Here is a 22014-nt window from a genome sequence, read left to right on the forward strand (position 1 = left end):
TTTCTGGCCCTGCACTGAAATCTTTTCTGATCTCCCCCTTCCCAGTTCCATTCAATCAACATGTATTGAGTGTTTGCTTTTGGCCAGGCTCTTTGCTACTTGCTGGGGTTATACAGATCATGTCTTCAGAAAGCTCACAAGTCTCATAAAAGAGATAAATACGTTCAGCAGATAACTCCAGTATACTATGGGTGATTAAATGTCCCAGCAGCTGAGGAAGCAAGCAGGGGAACTATACTGGGATGGTCTCAGGTCTCCTTAACTGGTGTGTGCACTCTCATTCAAGATATTAGCAAGAAGCAGGGATTGGCCAGGGCTGCCCTTGGGCATCCCATAGCAGGGTGCTCAGGGCATTCCTTTTTCCTTGGGTGTCCCTGCTTCTGGCAGTAACTACCTTGGTTCCATCCCAGGTTGGCAATTCCCTGTCAGTTGTCTGGTCTTCTGGGTCTCCTAAGGTCATCTGGAAGTGGTGGATGAATTAGGGCAGCCAAAAGTTGTGTCTTTTTGGCCAATCTTCTATATCTATTAACTCCTTCTGCCTTGTCCCTGTTATTATAGATCTTGAAGGCCTCTTCCACCAAGGTTGACAGTGGAGTCTGAGGGATGGCCTCTAACTTTTGTAATTTTTCTCCTAATGTCTAGAGTAGATTGGGTAATAAAATGCATGGAAAGCAATGCCCTTCCCTCTGCAGGTCTGTGTTAGTATAGTGTACAGTCTTCACAGAAGACAATGAGATCTAATTGGGTGACAAATTTGACTGGCTCAGTGACAGAGAAGCCCATACACCTCTTCTCCCCACAGACAGGACAGAGAGGGTAGAAGTACCAAGAAGTGGTTTTTTTTTTTTTTTTTTTAAGTTTATTTATTCATGTAGAGAGAGAGAGAGGTAGTGTGGGGCAGAGAAAGAGGGGGAGACAGAGAATTCCTAGCAGGCTCTTTATCATCAGCACAGAGCCTGATGCAGGGCTTGACCCATAAACTGTGAGATCATGACCTGAGCAGAAACCAAGAGTCATAACACAATTTGATTTATGGGGCATCTGGGTGGCTCATTCGGTTAAGCGTCCAACTTTGTCTCAGGTCATGATCTCACAGTTTGTGAGTTCGAGCCCTGTGTGGGGCTCTGCACTGACAGCTCAGAGCCTGGAGCCTGCTTCAGATTCTGTGTCTCCCTCTTTCTGTCTCTCTGCCTCTCATGCTTGCTCTCTCTCTCTCTCCCTATCTCTCTCTCAAAAATAAACAAAATTAAAAAAAAAATTTTTTAAAACAATTTGATTTAATGTTTTATTTATTTTTGAGACAGAGAGAGACAAAGCATGAGCAGGGGAGGGTCAGAGAGAGAGGGAGACACAGAATCCGAAGCAGGCTCCAGGCTCTGAGCTGTCAGCACAGAGCCCAATGCGGGGCTCGAACCCACGAACTGCGAGATCATGACCTGAGCTGAAGTCAGACGCTTAACTGATTGAGCCACGCAGGCACCCCAAAAAACACTTTGATTTAAACACAAACGTAGGCCACATTAGGCCTGTGTGGTTACCAGTTTGCAATCTCTGGATTTAATATCAGACAGAAGAAAGAAGAAAGAAACCCCTCTACTGCATACCTATTGCCTGCCAGGGTGGGCACATGGGATTTTTGCCTCTCCTGCTTTTTTTTTTTTGGTTAAGGGGCTTAACCAGTTGAGCCACCAGGCTACACCTGAGAACTCTCAAGAAATTTTAAAGAGGGTAAAAGACAAGGAGTCTCCAGGTCGAAAATGGGCAGTGGGCAGAGAAGAGGGAGCTAGAAGAAGCAAAAGGGGAAAGCGAGAAGAAAAGAAAGAAGCCAAGCAAGGGCCAGTGGAGGGAGGCACTCTGTCCATTGCCCATTGGGGTGATCAGACCAGGGGAATCAGCTGTTTCACTGCATCCCTTATGGGTGTCTATTCAGACAACTTGAAACCAGGGAATAAAAGGAGAAAGGAGAGAGAAAAAAAGAGAAAGTTTCCTGTGGCTATCAGACTTCCAGCTATTATATGGTGTGAGGCTAATTCCTCCACCACTCTCACTTGTCCCTGCTCAGGGACAGACTGTTTGACCAAGGTCTACTTGGTATAAAGTGAGCCTCTCCCACCTCTGCTGGTTAGGTAACAACCAAACAGAGCATGTTCTCAGCCTGTAGGCTGAGAAAAGTTAAGCTGTAGCTATCTTGTGGCCATGCCCATTAGTTGAGTATAAGGAAGGGGAAGAGTGTGGAAAAGGAGAGGGAGATTAAAGAGGAGGGAAGGAAATTGGAAAGGAAGGGCAAAGGGTAAAGCATTGCCTGAATGAAGTAGTGGGAACCCTGGGATGCTGGAGGCTGACTTACCTAGCACTGTGACAGTGAAGCAAAGGTTCAGGCAGCTTCTAGTCAGCTATGAAGGGGTTTTGTCCAGCCACCCTCCCCGTGGGTCCCAGACACTCTCCTACAGAGGACAGAAGACCTTCTGGGGTCCTGGTGGAGTTGCCAAAAAAGTATGATACCAACATCTAAGGAGGCTTAGCTGGGAAAAGGGTGATGTTTAAGTATGTAGAGGTGGGGATTTCTGATACCTGTGCACTTAAAGGTCATGCTTCTTCATGCCTTGCATGCCTAATTAGCATGTAAAATCTCTACCCTTGGGTGGGATTTTTAGTATTATAATGAGGGGAAAAGTCGGTGAAAGGTCAGTGTTGGTGGCCATCCTGGCACAGACTGGTTTTATCCAGTCTTCACCAGTGTTCATAGTTGAGTTCTTCCTTTCCGTAAACATCTTGTTTCCACATTTCTGCAAGATATACTACTCAGGAGACATGGAGTTTCAGCTTTTCTTTTTATGTAGAAAGCTAAGGAATGCTGGATTTTGCATTTAGGATTGAAGGGAGCTGAGTTTAGTTCTTGCTGTCTCATTTCTCCAGAGATTTTACTCTCCTTATTCCTAAGGAGAAGGGGCTGAAGATCTCATCTTCTGAAACTTCTTCCTGCCGAGTGGGGGCTGTTGTCCTTAATCTGGACGTGTAAAAAACCTCTCCCTATTCTGACTATTTATAGGGACTCAGGTTTTCTATGGTCTTCTACCATTTGGATGGGCTGGATTCCCTGGGCCACCATCAACTTGACCTGAAACTGCTGGAGTCTAGAAGATACAAACTTTACTAACAGGTTAAACAGGTGCCAAAAATAAGTAGCAGCAAGATGGCCATTAATGGTCCTAGAAAAGGTAAGAACCAAGAGAGACCGAAGAAGGCAATTTTGATTGTTGACCATATATAGTTAGGGTCTGTCCCTTGGATGTACTGATGTAGCCAGGATGCCTGCTTATAGATGTTTCTTATATTTGCTTCAATATTCACATAGTTATTTACATAGGTTATGTTAATAATGGCAGACCCCTTCTTGTTTGGCCAGGAGATGATCTAAGGCTAAACTGTTATTCAGAAAAGCATTTGCTAGAGAAACCAAGGATTCTTGAAGGTCCTACGATTTTTCTCCTCTATTTGTAGACAACCCTTCCAAGGTCAAAGTGTGATTTCTTCAAGTCACTTCATGGTAAGTGAAGCCTTCCCAAGGGTATACCAGCTCTATAGTGGCTCCAGTTCCCACGAGGATTAGATCAATAGCATACCTTGGCATTTATGTTGTAGCAGGTATATAGTTATTCCACCTGGAGTTATGCTGTCTATGGCACATTCTCCCTGGTGGTATATGTTAGAAACACATGGGTAGGCTACCACCAGTTGCAGCTTATATGTACCGTCTGAGGGAGTTTTGGAAGTTGGGGGTGGCTGAATTCCACATTTAAAAAAATGGGAACCTGGTAGTATACATGCTTTGTTGGGAATGCTAGAATTAAATTGCTTCTAGAGTTAATTTTTGGGGAGTTTATTTGAATTATTACAGTTGGGGGATAAGAGTTTACCTCTTGGAAGGGTATTATCTTTTAATTTTACTTTATTGAAAGGTCAGAGATCACTGGTTGTTTGGTATAGTGACATTATAGACGATAGTTTGGCATCTCTGGGCCATGCACGATGTAGACTGGACTGGAACTTGACAAGTTAAGTTTACCATAGGAGTTATATAGATACATGGGTAAGTTCCATTTTCTATTATGCAAACTTTGAGGGTTGAATAGCTTACCCTGGTGAAAGAAAAAGGAGAAGTTGAAAGATTGCCCATCAGGAAAAATGAGTGTGAACTGTGGACTGGTCTGTGGGTGCCTATAACAGATCAAGCAGTTATAAAGATTATTTCCTGAAGCTATGAGTCTAGAGGTATTAACAAGGGAATTTTCTTGCCGTTGACCCTTGATCAGATTAGCTGGGAAGATGACTAGAGTCAACAGGAGGAACATTTTTGAAAAAAATTTGAAATTGTATTGAAATCCAAGTTAGTTAACATATAGTGTAATAATGATTTCAGGGGTAGAATTTAGTGATTCATCAATTATACGTAACACCCAGTTGTCATCCCAACAAGTGCTTTCTTAAAATGCCCATCACCTATTTAGCCCATCCCCCCAACCCAACACCCCTCAGCAACCTTCAGTTTGTTCTCTGTATTTAAGAGTCTCTTATGGTTTGCCTCCCTGTTTTTATCTTGTTTTTCCTTCTCTTTCAGGAGGAACATTTTGGTAATGGAGGCTCTCCTTTTAGACTCAAAGGGACAGAGAAAGTGCTTCTCTGGTGGGGTGGGAGTCGGGTTGAGCAAAGCTGTAGAGGGCAAGCAGAATTATGGCCACAAAGATTGTAAATAGGAATCCATGCCACCACATTATTTATGTGCTATAAATTCATTTTCTTGAATAGATATTTAAAGTCTTCTAAAGGCTCAAAGGAGTAGCATGATTCTAGGTCTTCTGGATAGGCCTGTGGATATTCAGGAGAAAGGAATTTCAATCTGGAAAGATGTACCCAATTAGGGACTCCTTGTAAGTTGACTGCAGTTAGAGTGGCCAGGATTGCTCTGTAGGGACCCTTCCATTTAGGCAACAGTTGGTTCTCTGGGCAGTTTCCTTTCCAAGTTCTAAGAAGGACCTGATCTCGTGGGTTAACTTGTAGAGGGGTTGCCCTCTCTGCCTCATTCTTGGTGGGGGCTGGCAGTATTTTGTTTGCAAAGTCTGTGATTGTTTTATGTACTTGACCTAAATTAATAATATATTGTAAGCTCTGGCTCACGTCTCTAACAGCAGTTGTCTAATCTGAGATTCATGAGTCTCCTGAAATGAAACAGAGCAGGGACTAAACTCAGGTCCCTTCAATCCTCACGACAAAATCCAGCATTCCTTGGCTGTCTCCATAAAAAGAAAAGCTGAAATTCTATGCCTACTGAGTAGTATAACTTGCAGAAATGTGGAAAAAAGATGTTTACAGAAAGGAGAGAGGCAACTATGAAGACTGGGAAGACTGGATAAAACCAGTCTGTGCTAAGATGGACACCAACACAGACTTTCATGGGCTTTTCACACTTATAATACTAAAAATCCCACGGAAGGATGCAGATTTTACAAGCTAATTAGATATTCAAGGCTTGAAGGATCATGGCCTTTAAGTACCCACGTGTCAAGAATTCCATCCCCCTCCCCCATGCTTAACCATTACCCTTTACCCGACTAAGCCTCTTGAAAGCTCTCCCTGACCTCTCTTTGGGGAGCTACCTGAAGATTCTTTCCTTTGTGTTGTCTTCCTTGTGCTGTAGCATAAGCCCCAATAAAGCCTTGTCTGTAACTCCTATTTGACCTGTTGTCAATTTCTATTTAGTGAACCCAAGGGCTCTTTTCAGCATCAGGGTTAGAGAAGGCAAAGGAAGAAATTGTTGAGTGAGGTTTTGGAGGATCAGTTGGAGGTGTGACTTGGGAGGATAAGAAAAGGACATTTCAGAATTAGATGTTACAGAAAATGTTAAGAATAATGTAACTAGTTCCATTACCCAACTGTTAACATTTTGTTATATTTATTTTTAGGTTTCTTCTTTTTAAAAAAAAGAAATCATGACAAATCTATCTGAAGTCCTGTTTATCCCCCTCTCCAATCCATCCCGACTTCCACCCCCTCCTCCTGCCCTTATATTATTAGGGTGCTTATCTGCATATCCATCTAGTTCATTTTCTATAACTTACACACATATGTTTCCCATAATCACTATATACTGTGATTCTGTGTACAGTAAAACCTTGGTTTGCAAGCATAAATTGTTAAGGAAACATGCTTATAATCCAAAGCACTTATATATCAAAGTGAATTTTCCCATAAGAAATAATGGAAACTCAAATGGTTTGTTCCACAACTGGAAATATTCACAGAAAAATGATTACACTACTACAATATGGTACAAAATAATAAAGAAAATACAAAAGACAAATAAATCAACCTGCACTTACTTTTTGAAAACCTTGGCTGGTGTGAGGGAGATAAGAGAGAGGAGAGTTATTGTATAGGATGACTTTCACTATCACTAACGGAATCACTTCTATCTATTGGCTCAATTGAATCTTTTTCTTTTCATGCAACTTTAACAAGGAACCTATCCAATGACACTTGCTTTTGCCTCCTTTTGAGTATTTCGTAGAAATGTAAACTTGCACTGTTGTTAAACAGGTTCATTGCTTGCACTGCTACAGCTTTATTCAGGTGGTGATTTTCTACAAAATTTTGCATTGTTTCCCACTCTTTACACATCTCCCTAATCTCATTTAAAGTGAGGGATTCTTCGGCCTTTTCCTCCTCCTCTGGGGGTAAGATGCAGGCGTAGAGTTATAAAATCTTGCAATTTTGGCTATTAGCATACCTTGTTTCTACCTCTCAATGATTTACTTCTTAACTTCCACCACAATCATCTCCTTCTTCCTACCGCCTTTCTTTTCAACCTTGTTCTGCCTGGGGGCCATTGTATATGCTTGCAAGGATGTTGACTACTCTTGTCATATACTGTATTTAATGTAACTGGCAATAAGGCAGCAGAGGAAGGAGTCTATATCTGCAGGCAGCCTGACCTAGAATGAAGCAAAGCATTCCTAAACTTACCCTTGCATGAAAAAGCAAAGGACTGTCTACAGGTGCTTTGAAGTGACAAAAAATACACTAGTGTCAGTTGTGGGCACTTTCCAACATTTTGAAAAATCACTAATTTCTACCAAACACCAAGGCCTTAGACAGAACATCTGAGCATGGGAGATGATCACCCACAATATCAAAGAGAGAAAGAGAGAAAAGAACCATTGGCTCAGCTGTGATCACATGACATTTAGCATCATGTACAACTTGTATTGGAAGACATTGCTAAATTTATTAGAAATGTTTGTTTAGCAGAACACTTGCAGAGCAAGTTACTCCCAGTTTAAGGTTTCACTGTATTTTAAATCCATTTCACAGTGCACATATTTGTTGGTATGTTGCTATTTATAACTCTTATGAGCTATTAAATGTTGATAGTATAGGACTCACTTATTAGTTTTATTTGTTGTCAGTATTTTATTGTAGGAACATATCACGTTTTATTCCTCTGTTTTATTGCACATTTCTGTTTACATTTTTCACAAGGAAGCAGGCTTGAAGATGGATTTGTCTTCTTGTTCACACCTGTAGGAGTTTCTTTCTGTATTTTTCTAGACATGAGGTTGCTGGGTCATAAAACATACATTTTAAATTTCACCAAAGTGGCTGTTCTAATTTTATACCTCCACGTTACCTAAGAGTTTCTGTTTCTCAGTTTCCCTCCTTTTCTCAAAACCATCAGATTGTAACATTTACTATCAGGTGATAGTTTTCAAGTGGTCATATGAACAGAAAATTTCAATATAATTCTACATGAAAAGAAAGGGCCAGAGGAGGCTTGGTGTGGCAGAAAAGACTTTGAAGGGGTTCAGTGCAGTGTTTCGAGCGCCTGTTACCCTTTGGTTTCCCTCAACGTGTAAAAAAAATGACACAACGAAAGAGAACACTGCAAAACGCCGGGAGGGCAATCTGTGTTCCAAGCTCAAATCCGACTCATTCTTGGCGAGCCCCAGCCCTCGTGCAGTGGTACGACCTGGCAGCGGCTTCCCCCCGCGGTGCGGATTGGTTCCGTCCCCAGACGCCGGCGCCTGCGCTCCCACCAGCCCAAGACTCCTCCCCTCCTCCCCGCGGTGCCTCAGCTTTGCGCGCGCGCCGGCCCCGCGCTCCTGAAGCGCTGCGGACGCTCGCGACCCGCAGCGCCCCGGGGGAGGGGCTCGGCTGAGGGCCGACGGCCGGTCGGTGAGTACCTGCCGCCTCCACACACCTCCAGCCCGCCGTCTTCTCTCTTCCTCCTTTCTCTTACGGGGGCCGCGGCCCGCTCTTCACCCGAGGGGGCGCCGCTGACGCTGGGTAGGGCCCTCTTGGTGCAGGGACTGATCTCTCCGGACGCCGAGGTGGCCCCTCAGGCTGTTGGGTGGGCGTCTCTGGACGCCGGGGTGGGAACACAGGATGCGGGCGGGCGCCTCCCGACGCGAGAGTGGGGCCCTTTGGTACACCAGGGTGGGCCGTAGGGACTTCGCTGGGCGCCTCCTGACGCGGTGGTGGCCTTCCTCCCTCAGGTGCCAGGCCTGACCCCCCCCCGCCGCCGCTCCCCCCTGTCCCCCCCGCTCCCCCTCCCCCCCGCGCCGGGGGGTGCGGCCTTTATCTTCCTGGGCGCTCCTTCGTTATTTCTCGTGCGACGATGGGCACTTGACCCCGCCCGTCCCTCGAAAGCGTCTTCCTCACGCTGAACTCCCCGGGAGGCAGCTCAGTGTTCGCCGTGTCCCCCCCACGGGGCCCCACAGCCCGGACCTCTACCGGAGCTAGGGCCACCGGGCCCCTCCGCTGCCCCCCCCCCCCCCCCCCTTCGGGCCAGGCTACAGTTCAGTTGCGGAGTGATTAGTTGTTTGCTCAGAAAAAAATCTGTTCCTTGGAAATCTTTATTGTTTGCCACTTTCCCCTCTAACGGAACTGATGTTTCTTTCTGTATGATGACAGTGTTTCAAGCTTGTTACACGTACACATTTATAGATCATCTTAACGACACTTATATGAAATAGGTACTATTCTAAGTTTACAGATGAGGTAACCTGTCTGATAAGTGGTAGGGCTGTTTTGAATCCAGTCAGCCTAATGTTCTTGTATTTAGTCACTGTATCATACTGAGATATAAGTAATGTCCAGGAAAAAGTGAAAGTTTTATGCTTCTGTATTTTTTTTCTGTCGGGAGCTAGTGCTTTGTAGATGAATCAAAGAATGTGTTTTTGGAATCAGGCATATCGAGCTGCAGTTCACAACATATCCATTTACCAACCTAGGAACTTGCCAATTGTTTGATTTTGAGTAAGTTTACAAACATTAAAATACTGATAAAAATCGTTAAAATAATGATTAGTGATAAATAGTGTAAAATAGTGAATCCTACCACATATAGTTATTGGGAAGATAACCTTTATAATGTGTGTGAGGTACCAAGAATAGTGTCCCAGGACTCCATAAATAACTATAATTATCACTCAAAATGTGTTTGGAGTTTGTTGTTACACACTTATCCTGAGGCCGAGAATAAAGAATAAGTGTGTGTGTGTGTGTGTGTTTGTAAAGGTATTTACCTTTTTTAAAAAAATGTTTTATTTCTTTTTGAGAGAGTGAGACAGTGTATGTCTGTGGGGGAGGGGCAGAGAGCGAGGGAGACAGAAGATCGAAATTGGGCTCTGCCCCACCTCACAAATTGTGATATCATGACCTGAGCCAAAATTGGAGGCTGGGCAGAGACAACCAGTGGCCCCCATTTACCTTTTTTTTTTTTTTAAAACAAGGAAACAATCTGTGAAATCAGGTGATAAAGAGGTTGGTACCACATTTCTTGAATAGTGACTTAATAACTTATAGTCAGTCATTCATAAAGAGTTGTTAAGGTCCCTGTGTCTTTAAGCTTTCAAAGCAGGTTTGGTAGGTAGAATGTCAAGATTTAAAATTATATTTTCAGTGATTGTTCTTCAGATAGATAAAGATGATAGATGTGCTTAAAGAAAATGACAAATAGTATCCCAAATTGGAGATTTTCAAGGATAGTACCAAAAAAAGCTACGTGAGAAATAATAATAATAAAAAAAACCACGTCTCATTATTGCATCACCTTTACTGCTTGTACATTCTTTTAGAGACATTTTGTTCCTGTCATAATTAAGATGAGGCTTTTGGCCTCTAGGCTCTATTTTTCCTTCACAGTTAGTGGTAATTCATTCTATAGCCTCAGTTCAAATAATTGAAGATAAGCCATTATTTTAGTGAGTTCTTTATTTTGAAGGGTAGCAACTTAAATAAATAGTAACTGAGCTATATGTTGGCCTGTGTGTTTATATTGGCCAAACAGTGGGGCACCTGGGTGGCTAAGTTGGTTGGGCATCCAACTTCAGCACAGGTCATGATCTCGAGGTTCACAAGTTAGAACCCGGAGTCCAGCTCTGTGCTGACAGCTCAGAGCCTGGAGCCTGCTTCAGATTCTTTGTCTCCCTCTTTCTCTCTCTCTGCTCCTCCCCTGCTCACGCTCTGTCTCTCTCAGAAATAAACATTAAAAAAATTAAATTGGCCAACCAATGCCTTGTTTTTACTCTTAGAGTTACTGTGGAGCAAAGTGGCTACATCTCATGAAGCACTGAATTTTGGAGTCTGTATCTGTGGGGTGCCTTTACTTAATGCTTCTTACCTATCTCTTATCTGCTTAATTCTTTGAAAACCCACTTTGAGACTACAGGTGGTTCTGTGCTACAGAAAAGGGTTTTTATTTACTCATCTTTAAGAAATACATATATTTGGTGGTATAGCTATTCTTCATGTCAGATTTGAGCAATTTTGTTTAAATAACTCTAGGGTACAGAAAACATTTAATAAGATGAAAGCTATTCCATAGAAGATGTTTTCCTGGGGCACCGTGATTCCTTGAGAATTCTCTCAAACTAATTCTGACATCCAGGTTTTACCTATGCTATTCAACCTGTAATAATTTTATCCTTTTATGCCTTTTTGTAGTATTTAATAATTTAAATATATACATTAAGCTGTTCATTCAGCACATATTTATGTGTGCATACCATATATTAGGTAGCAGTTTTAGTTAGAAGAGGTGTAAAGATTAAGTTATAGAGTATTGGAGTCAGGTGACAGAATTGCAAGTGCCTGCTTTGTAACTTTGGACAAGTTACTTTTCTGTACTTATGCTTCCTAGTAATAATTATATATACTTCTTAGGTTTTTATGAAGATTAGTTAATTAAGAATATTTTTGGACCATCAGGGCACGTAGGTGGCTCAGTTGGTTAAGCATCTGACTCGATTTTAGCTTAGGTCATCATCTCAGGGTTGTGAGATTGAGCCCCACGTTGGGCTCCGTGCTGGGTGTGGAGCTGGCTTCAAATTCTCTCCCTCCCTCCCTCCCTCCCTCTCTCTCTCTGCCCCTCCCCCCTCTAAAAAATAAATAAATTTAAAAAGTTAAAAATATCTATCTTGGGACCCTTGAATTGCCGTGTGAATTTTAGGATCAGCTTGTTGATTTACACACACACACACACACACACACACACAATGAACCAGGATTTTATTAGGTATTGTATTGAATTGATATGTTAGTTTAAAGAGTATTGCCATCTTTGGGGCTCCTGGGTGGCTCAGTCAGTTAAGTGTCCGACTTGGGCTCGGGTCATGATGTCACGGTCTGTAAGTTCGAGCTCTGCATTGGGCTCTGTGCTGTCAGTTCAGAGCTTGAGCTTGTTTCAGATTCTGTGTCTCCCTCTCTCTCTGCCCCTCCCCCACTCTCTCTCAAAATATGAATAAACATTAAAAAAATAAAAAATAAAATATTAAAGAGTGTTACCATATGAAATCTTTTGATCTTTGAGCGTGGGATGTTTTTCATTTTTTAGATCTCTCATTTCTTTAAAAAATGATTTGTAGCTTTCAGAGTGTAAGTTTTGCATGTCTTCTGTTAGGTAAAGTTAGTCCTTATGATGCTATTGTAAATGGAATTGTTTTCTCAACTTTATTTTCACATTGCTCATTTTGAATGTATAGAAATAGTTTTATTTATTGATTTTGTATTCTGCAGCCTTGCCAAACTTGTGTATTCTGATGGTTTTCTTTTTTAAAAAAATTTTTAACGTTTATTTTTGAGAGAAAGAGAGCATGAGTGGGAGAGGGAGACACAGAATCTGAAGCAGACTCCAGGCTCTGAGCTGTTAGCACAGAGCCTGATGTGGGGCTTGAATTCAGGAACAGTGAAACCATGACCTGAGCTGAAGTTGGATGCTTAGCCAACTGAGCCACCCAGTCACCCCTCTAATAGGGTTTGGTTTTGTTTTGTTTTGTTTTGTTTTGTTTTGTTTTTAGTGGATTCCTTAGAATTTTCTATATACAATATCATTGCATCTGAAAATATAGTTTTACTTCTTTCTTTCCAATCTATATGCTTTTTATTTATTTCTTTCTCTCTTTTTGCCTAATTGCTTTGGCTAGGACCTCCAGTATAATGTTGAATAAAAGTGCTGAGAGTGGACATCCTTGTTTTGTACCTGTTCTAAGGGGAAAGCTTTTAGTCTTTCACCATTAAGTATGATATGTATTTTTAATTAAAAATTTTTAATGTTTATTTGTATTTGAGAGAGGGAGAGAGAGAGAGAGAGACAGTGTGTGAGCAGGGGAGGGGCAGAGAGAAGGATGGAGACACAGAATCTGAAGCAGGCTCCAGGCTCTGAGCTGTCAGCACAGATCCCACCTCGGGGCTTGAACCCACGAACCGTGAGATCATGACCTGAGCCAAAGTCAGACACTTAACTGACTGAGCCACCCAGGTGCCCCACTTTTGACACTCTAAATATAATTTGTCTTGATGTGGATTCCTTTGGGTTCATCTTTTTTAGAACTCTCTGGGCTTCCTGGATCTGGATGTCTGTTTTCTTTCTCAGATTAGGGAAATTTTTATCCATTATTTCTTCAAATAATTTTCCTTCTTGTTTCTCTCGCTCTTCTGGGACCCTTGTAATGTGAATGTCAGTCTGCCTGGTTTTGTCCTTTCCATAAGTTCTTTAATGTGTCTTCACTCTATTCATCTTTTTTCTTGTGCTGCTCTAATTGAATGAGTTCCATTGGTCTGTCTTCAAGTGCAGTGATCTTTTCTTTTTCATATAGTCTGATGTTGAACCCCTCTATTGTATTTTTCAGTTATATTATTGCATTCTTCAGTAATGTGATTTCTGTTTGGTACTCTCTTTTATTTTCTTTTAATTAAAATTCTCATTATGTTTATTCATTCTCCTGAGTGTAGTGCGTAATTTTTGTGACTGTTATTTTGAACTCCTTTGTCAGGTAAATGACTTATCTCTCTTTTGTTAAGGCGTTTTTCTGAATTTTATCTAATTCTTTTTGTTTGGAACATCTTCCTCTGGTTTTGTTTTGTATTTTGCTTTTTGTTTGTTTTTGTATTTTCTTTGACTCCATGTTGATTCTGTGCACTAGATAAAATAGCAAGTTTTGAAAGAATGGCCTTATGTAGGAAATGAATCTTATTTTTCAACTTTGCCATAGCTTTTAGTTGTCTTTCAAACCTTTGTGATTATCCAAGCAGCCTAGTATATTTTTAGTGGTTCCTGGCACTTGAAGGTATGCCAAGAACTGCCAATGTCCCAAAGGGGAGGAACTCAGTCATCACCTAGGTTGAGGCTGTTTGGAAGCCAGACTCTCAGGCTGCAGCATTTAAAGTATGCAAATATATAAAGTCCTGCAGGACTGTCAGTGTAAGTAAGTCCTGGTGGCCCCCAGAAGCAGGTGATCTGGAAGTATCCCCTGGGAAGCAGCTGTAAAAATTGGAGTATCAGACAAGGGCACAAACTCCTTTCTGGGAGATACTGGCAAGCTTGAATGAGGCAGAGGGAGATGCAAAGATGGTGCCTACTGGCCTCTGCCTTTGAATATTTCAGTAGTCACCCACGTGTATGTTAAATTAGATGCCTGCGCCTCAGGCTGATGTTTTAAGATAAACAAGTCTCTCTCACAGAAAGTCTTGGTGCTTTTCAGTTGGCTGCCTTTGTGTTGAGCCCTGGGGTGGGTGAGTTGGTATGTGTCAGCTTTTTGAGAACTGCTTTTCAATTCATTTTGGTTTTGGGAGTCTTAATGGATGCAAGCTTGTTGGCTTTCAGAGCTAGATGTTTAGGGGGCTTATCTCTCAGTTGCAGGTCTGAAAAGTTGTGATGCCAGATATGCGATTCAAACTGATCTCTGCTCAGGGAGAAGCTCCTGGGTTGACTCCCCCCGCCCCCACTGTGGGTTGTTGTGCCTAGGGTGGGGATTATGATGAGATTTCTCTTAACTTTGCTTTGATGTGGTTTCCCTCTCATTTGTCTTATGCGAATGGGTTGCTCTGCCAGGTTTTAAGTTTATTTCAAAATAATTTGTTCCATATATATTTGTAGACTTGGTGTGTCTATAGGAGGAGGTTAAATCAAGATTTTTACTATGTCATCTTGAACTGGACCCTCCTTTCAAAATATTTTTAAGTTTTCATTTGTAAGTCTTGCCTTATTTTGTTACATTTATTCTTAAGAATTTCATTATTTTTGATGTTATTAGAAATGGAATTTTTAAAATTCAGTTTTTGGATTTTTATTGCTAGTGGATAACACTACAATTGATTTTTGTATGTTGACTGTATGCTGCAGTCTTTTCTGAACTTCTTTATTGGTTATAATAGTTTTTCAGTGGAGTCCTTAATTTTTTTGTTTTTTTAAATACAAGACCATGTCATCTGCAGATAGTGATAGTTTTACTTCTTCCTTTCCAATTTGGATGTCTTTTTTTTTTTAATGTTTATTTATTTATTTTTGAGAGAGAATGGGCAAGCAAGGGAAGGACAGAGAGCGAGGGAGACAGAATCCCAAGTAGGCTCTGTGCTGTCAGCACAGAGCCTGATATGGGGCTCAAACTCATGAACCATGAGATCATGACCTGAGCTGAAACCAAAAGTTGGACACTTAAGTGACTGAGCCACCCAGGCGCCCCAGTTTGGATATCTTTTATTTCTTCTTGCGTAGATGACCTGCCTTGAACCTCCAGGATAATGTTCATTAGAAATGATGAAAGCAGACATCCTTGTCTTGTTCCTGTCTTAAGGAGAAAGCATTCAGTCTTTTATGTTTAAGTGTCATATTAACTATGGGTTGGTTTTTTGGTTTTTGTTTTTGTTTTTTGGAGATGTTCTTTATCAAGTGGAGGCATTGCTGTTGAAAAATAGTTCCTTTAAATTATAATACATAGTCAAGAGAACCAACTAAGTTCATGTTTAAATAACTGGGATAAATTATTATATTATTTTTATTGAAATGTCCCTACAGAGATGAGATATGTACATATATAGTTTTTTAATAGAAAAATTGGAATTTTAATGAGTAGTGGAAGTATTCAGAAGTTATTTTACTTCTTTTAGATGGGAACCTTTTTCTTTTATATGATTAAATTACAGATAGCATCTGGAAAAATTAAACTTTGAGTAAATTACTTACCCTGTGTTTCAGACAAGGATGCCACGGAGAAAGAAAAGGGTTAAAGAAGCCACTGAAGCACAGAACTTGGAGAAGAAAGATGCAGAAACTGCCAGTTCTGTCAATCTGAAGAGGAAACGTAGGTTTGAAGATGCATTCATTGTGATATCTGATAGTGATGGAGAGGTTAGTATTCTGAATAGTGGGGCTTTAGCTCTCAAACTAGGCCTTCTCCATGGCTTGTTTTGTGACTATACCTTAATGCCAGTTTGCTGGAATGTGCAGTTTTTTACTCAGCTTCATTTTGATTTGTAAATGTAATTAAGAATTATGTAAAAGAAAGTAATACTGTTTGGCTGAGACTGGATCATAGTTACTCATTTTTGTAATATATTGACCCAAGATGGTATTTTTTAAACTATTAGAAGAGACTAAGGCAAATGTAAAAATTTTTATGTGTTTGGAAAGTGGGAGAAAGAGAATGTAAATGCTGTAAAGTCTCTAAGTGTGATAGCAATGAATCACCTGTAGCTATTTAAATTACAGTTAATTAAAATTAAATAAAAAAATCCCTTTCTCTGTTATACTGGCATATTTCAAGTGATCAAAGTCACATGAGTCTAGTGTCTGCTGTATTAGATGACACAGTTATAGTGTCATCTTTGTGGTAAACTTTAAAAATTTGTTTATTTATTTACTTATTTATTTAGAAGGAGAGGGAGAGAGAGCACACATATGCAGGGAAGGGCCAGAGAGAGGGAGAGAGAATCCCAAGCAGTCTATGCACTATAGCATAGAGCCCTACATGGGGCTTGAACTCATGAACTGTGAGATCATGACCTGAGCTGAAATCAAGAGTCAGACACTTAACTGACTGAGTCACCTGGTGCCCCTCATTGTGGAAAACTTTACTGGACAGTGTTGCTTTTGGACAGTGCTGCTTTAGATCTTAACATCTCTTCTTTGTTCCTTCTTTCCATTTGTTTATTAGAGATTTCCGTTGGTCTTTAGGTTACATAGAGGAAGGCAGTGAATTAAGTCATTGTTTTTTCTTCCAAGTTTACTTCTCTTTTTTCTTTATCTTCTAGCTCATTTGATGGTAGAACCCCTCATTTGCCTTGTTATTAAAACTCAGAATTGTATTTAACTCATTCCTCTTTCTCATATTTTATACCTAATCATTCACCACATTCTTTAGTTTTTACCTCTTAAATGACACTCAATCTATTCTTTCTCTTTCATTTCCATTTCTTTCCTTGATCATCTGTTATTTGAGTTCTTGTTATTGAGATCATGTTGTTATTTGAGCTCTTGAGTCTGTTAAGACTCTGAACTTGATTGTCTATCTTTGGTTTTTCTCTACACTTCACTTAGTTTACTTCAACTTTTTTTTTTTAATGGTTATTTATTTTTGAGAGAGAAAGACAGAGCATGAGCAGGGGAGGGGCAGAGAGAAAGGGGGACACAGAAACCAAAGCAGGCTCCAGGCTCTGAGTTGTCAGCAGAGAGCCTGATATGGAGCTCGAACCCACAAACTCTGAGATCATGACCCAAGCTGAAGTCGGGTACTTAACCGACTGAGCCACCCAGGTGCCCCTACTCCAACTTTCTTTTAAGAATTCCGATTTTAGATTGTTGTATTCACTTACTTAAAAAATCTTTGATTCTCTAGTCCCTACAAGATCAGTTTAGAATTTTAATATAGTATACTTCATTACAACCGTCACAGTTTGTTCTCATTTGTATTCTTATCAGTAGTGCATTAGTTGCCTTGTTCCTTTTGAAGGGTGTGACCACATTTTTTATTTTTCCCAATTTCATAATGAAAAAGTTGTGTATTTTTTAATAGTTAGGAAAATTGAACATGTTTTCACATCTCTGTTGGGTATTTGTTTATTTTTTTGAATTTCCTTATAGTCTAGTTTTTAATTAGGATTTTGGCTAAATAGTTTTTAAAAAGGTATGAAAGAAAAAAAATAAAAAAATAAAAAGGTATGAAAGTATAAAGAAGAAAACAAGGGGTGCCTGGGTGGCTCAGTCGGTTAAGCATCTGACTCTTGATTTTGGCTCAGGTTGTGATCTCATGGTTCATGAGTTTGAGCCCTATGTTGGGTTCTGTGCTGACAGTGCAGAACCTGCTTAGGATTCTCTTTCTCTCCCTTTCTCTCTGCCCCTCCCCTGCTCGTGTTCTCTTTCTCTGTCAAAAGAAATAAATACAATTAAAAAAAAAAAAAGGAGAAAATAAAAGAATCCATCAATTCTACCAGTTGAATAACTTGGTAGAATAATAATAATAACCAATTCTACCAGTTGAATAACTTGGTTAATAATAATATTAACAAAAATAACTATACACATACACACACACAGATATGTTAAAACATTTTATACATACATGTTAAAACAGATAAAAACAGTTCAAAACTATTTGAAAACAGAATAGTATGGAAAGCTATATAGTGAAGATGTACACCTCAGTCAGTGTACATTTAAATAAAAGTAATAATTTTTTCTCTATTCTTCCAGAAAAGTTTTTTTTATGAATATGCTATAAATAAAATCTTTTACAGGAAAGGAATCATGCTACATAGGCTGTTTTGTTTTTTAATTTAATATTTATTGCAGATCTTTTTATAACAACAGGTACAGATCTAACTCATTAATTTTTTTTTAAGTTGTCAAATATGCCGCACAGGAGAGTCCATAAAATGCAAATCATAATTTATTTATTTATTTTTTTTCTTAAATCCCCATCACCTATTTCACCCATTCTCCCCCCACCTCCCCTCTGATAACCATCAGTTTGTTCTCTGTAGTTAAGAGTCTGTTCTTGGTTTGTTTCTGTCTCTTTTTCCTTTGCTCATTTGTTTTGTTTCTTAAACCACATGAGTGAAATCATAAGGTATTTGTCTTTCTTGGACTTATTTCACTTAGCTCCATCCAAGTCATTGCAAATGGCAAGGTTTCATTCTTTTTTATGGCTAAATAATATTCCTTGCAAATGGCAAGGTTTCATTCTTTTTTATGCCTAAATAATATTCCATTATCAGTATGTATACATATATATACATACATATATGCCACATCTTCTTTATCCATTTATCTGTTGATGAACACTTGGGCTGATTCCATATCTTGGCTATTGTAAATAATGCTGCTATAAACATAGGGGTGCAGGTATCTCTTTGAATTAGTGTTTTTGTATTTTTTGGGTAGATATCCAGTAGTACAATTACTGGATTATAGGGTAGTTCTATTTTTAAATTTTTGAGGAAATTGCATACTGTTTTCTGCAGCATCTGCACCAGTTTGTATTCCCACCAACAGTGCATAGAGGGTTCCTTTTTTTCCATATCCTTGTCAATGCTTATTTCTTGTGTTTTTGATTTTAGCTATTCTGATAGGTGTGAGGTGATATCTCATTGTAGTTTTGATTTGTATTTCCCTGATGATAAGTGATACTTAGTATCTTTTCATGTGTCTGTTGGCCCTCTGGATGTCTTCTTGGAGAAGTGTCTGTTCATGTGTTCTGTCCATTTTTTTTTTTATTTGATTTTTTTTGGGGGGGGTATTGAGTTGTATCAGTTCTTTATATTTTTAGATACTAATCCTTTATCTGATATGTCATTTGCAAATATCTTCTCCCATTCTGTAGGTTGCCTTTTAGTTTTGTTGTTTCCTCTGCTATGCAGAAACTTTTTATTTTGATGGAGTCCCAATAGTTTATTTTTGCTTTTATTTCCCTTGCCTCAGGAGGCATATCTAGAATACTGGTGCTATGGCCAGTGTGAGAGAAATTACTGCCTGTGGTCTCTTCCATGATTTTTATGGTATCAAGTTTCATCTTTAGGTCTTTAATCCATCTTGAATTTATTTTTGTGTGTGCTGTAAGAAAGTGGTCCACTTTCATTCTTTTGCATGTAGCTGACAAGTTTTTCCAGCACCATTTGTTGAAGAGACTTTTTCCCATTGAATATTCTTTTCTGCTTTGTTGAAGATTAATTGCTCATATATTTATGGGTTTATTTCTGGGTTTTCTGTTCTGTTCCATTGATCTATATGACTATTTTTGTGCCAGTACCATACTGTTTTGATTACTATAGCTATGTAATATAACTTGAAGTCTAGAATTGTGATACTTCTTTTTTTGTTTTCTTTTTAATCCAAGTTAGTTAACATATGGTGTAATAATGATTTCAGGAGTAGAATTTAGTGATTCATCACTTACATACAGTACTCAGTGCTCATCCCAACAAGTGCCCTCCTTGATGCTCATCACCCACATAACCCATCTCCTCACCCACCTCCCCTCCAGCAACCCTCAGTTTGTTCTCTGTATTTAGAGTCTCTTATGGTTTGCCTTCCTCTCTATTTTATCTTATTTTCCTTTCCTTTCCCCTCTGTTCATCTGTTGTGTTTCTTAAATTCCACATGTGAGTGAAATCATATGATATTTATCTTCTTTTGCGTGACTCATTTCACTTAGCATAATACACACTTAATTCCATCCATGTGGTTGCAAATGGCAAGATTTCATTCTTTTTGATCACCGAGTAATATTCCATTGTGTGTGTGTGTGTGTGTGTGTGTGTGTGTGTGTGTGTGTGTATACACCACATACTTTTTTCTTAAATTTTTTTTTTTGCGGTTTATTCATTTTTGAGAGACAGAGCATGAGTCGGGGATGGGGAGAGTGAGAAGGAGACACAGAATCTGAAGCAGGCTCCAGGCTCTGAGCTGTTAGCACAGAGCCCAACATGTGGCTTGAACTCAAAAACTGTGAGACCATGACCTGAGCTGAGTCCCATGCTTAACCTACTGAGCCACCCGGGTGCCCCATACCACATCCTCTTATCCATTCGTCAGTCGATGGACATTTGGGCTCTTTCCATAATTTGGCTATTGTTGATAGTGCTGCTATAAACATTGGTGTGCATGTGCTCTTTTGAGTCAGCATTTTTATATCGTTTGGATAAATACTTAGTAGTGCATTCGCTGGGTTATAGGGTAATTCTATTTTTAACTTTTTGAGGAACCTCCATAGTGTTTTCCAGCGTAGCTGTACCAGTTTGCATTCCCACCAGCAGTGCAAAAGGGTTCCTCTTTCTCCACATCCTCGCCAACATCTGTTGCCTGAGTTGTTGATTTCAGCCATTCTGACAAGTGTGAGGTGGTATCTCATTGTGGTTTTGATTTGTATTTCCCTGATGATGAGTGATGTTGAGCATCTTTTGATGTGTCTTTGAGCCACCTGGATGTCTTCTTTGGAATAGTGTCTGTTTATGTCTTTTGCCTACTTCTTCACTGGATTATTTCTTTTTTGGGTGTTGAGTTTGATAAGTTCTTTATAGATTTTGAATTTTTTTTTTTCAAGATTGCTTTGGCTATTCGGGGTCTTTTGTGGTTGCATACAAATTTTAGGATTGTTCTAGTTCTGTGAAAAATGCTCTTGGTATTTTGATGGGGATTGCATTAAACATGTAGATTGCTTTGGGTAGTAGAGCCATTTTAACAATATTTGTTCTTCTAACCCATGAGCATGGAATGTCTTTGCATTTTTTGTGTTGTCTTTAATTTCTTTCATCAGTGTTTTATGGTTTTCAGAGTATAGCTCTTTCACCTCTTTGATTAAGTTTATTTCTAGATGTTTTATTGTTTTGGTGCACTTGTGAATGAGTTGTTTTCTTAATTTCACTTTCTCCTGCTTCATTATTAGTGTATGGGAATGCAACAGATTTCTATACATTGATTTTGTATCTTGTGACTTTACTGAATTCATTTATCCGTTCTAGTTGTTTTTTGATGGAGTCTTAAGTGTTTTCAATATGTAGTATCGTGTTTTTTGCAAATAGTGAAAATTTTGATTCTTCCTTACTGATTTAGGTACCTTTTATTTCTTTTTGTTCTCTGATTGCTGTGGCTAGCACTTTCAGTATTATGTTGAATAAAAGTTGTGAGAGTGGACATCTTTGTCTTGTTCCTGACTTTAGGGGAAAAGCTCTCAGTGTTTCTGCATTGAGAATAATGTTAGCTGTGGGATTTTCAGATAAGCCCTTTATTATGTTGAGATGTGTTCCCTCTAGACCTACTTTGTTGAGGGTTTTCATCATGAGTGGATGTTGTACTTCGTCAAATGCTTTTTCTGTATCTATAGAAATAATCATACGGTTTTTACATTTACATAAAATACAAAATCATACTTTAAAAAAATAATTCGGATATCTGTATTCACTACCTTAGAAGCCCTCTTGACTTAGTGTGACCCTCATCAGTTGCATCCCTTTCCACCCATCTAGAGGTAAGCACTGTATTTGTTTTACATTTCCATGATTTTCTGTACAGTTCTACCACATATATGTGTATTTCATTTTTTCACCCCCCATTTATGTGTATTTCAAAACAGTACATATATACTAAAAAGCAGTCTTAATGGTTACATGCTTTAACCAACATTTTTCAGTAATCATTTCTCCAAAAATTTGAAGTTTTACCTTAAAAAATTTTTGAGAGAGAGAGAG

At 39.5% G+C, this 22014-nt stretch overlaps 1 protein-coding gene across 5 annotated transcripts in view; it reads left to right on the forward strand.

The window, feature by feature from the left end:
• Positions 1–8080: 8080 nt before the first annotated feature.
• The window catches only part of UIMC1 (ubiquitin interaction motif containing 1), a 115595-nt gene continuing 101661 nt past the window's right edge, over positions 8081–22014 (forward strand). For 3 of the 5 annotated variants that reach the window (XM_027035336.2, XM_053226160.1, XM_053226157.1), the window contains exons 1-2: positions 8081–8229; positions 15530–15682. In XM_027035336.2, the coding sequence (XP_026891137.1) occupies positions 15536–15682 (147 nt within the window). In that variant the 5' untranslated portion in view covers positions 8081–8229; positions 15530–15535. Of the gene's footprint in view, positions 8230–8260; positions 8385–15529; positions 15683–22014 lie in introns of those variants that run through there. The other 2 variants (XM_053226155.1, XM_027035345.2) reach the window with 2 other exon arrangements.

The sequence above is a fragment of the Acinonyx jubatus genome, chromosome A1 (assembly GCF_027475565.1).
Source record: "Acinonyx jubatus isolate Ajub_Pintada_27869175 chromosome A1, VMU_Ajub_asm_v1.0, whole genome shotgun sequence".
NCBI classification, from domain to species: domain Eukaryota; kingdom Metazoa; phylum Chordata; class Mammalia; order Carnivora; family Felidae; genus Acinonyx; species Acinonyx jubatus.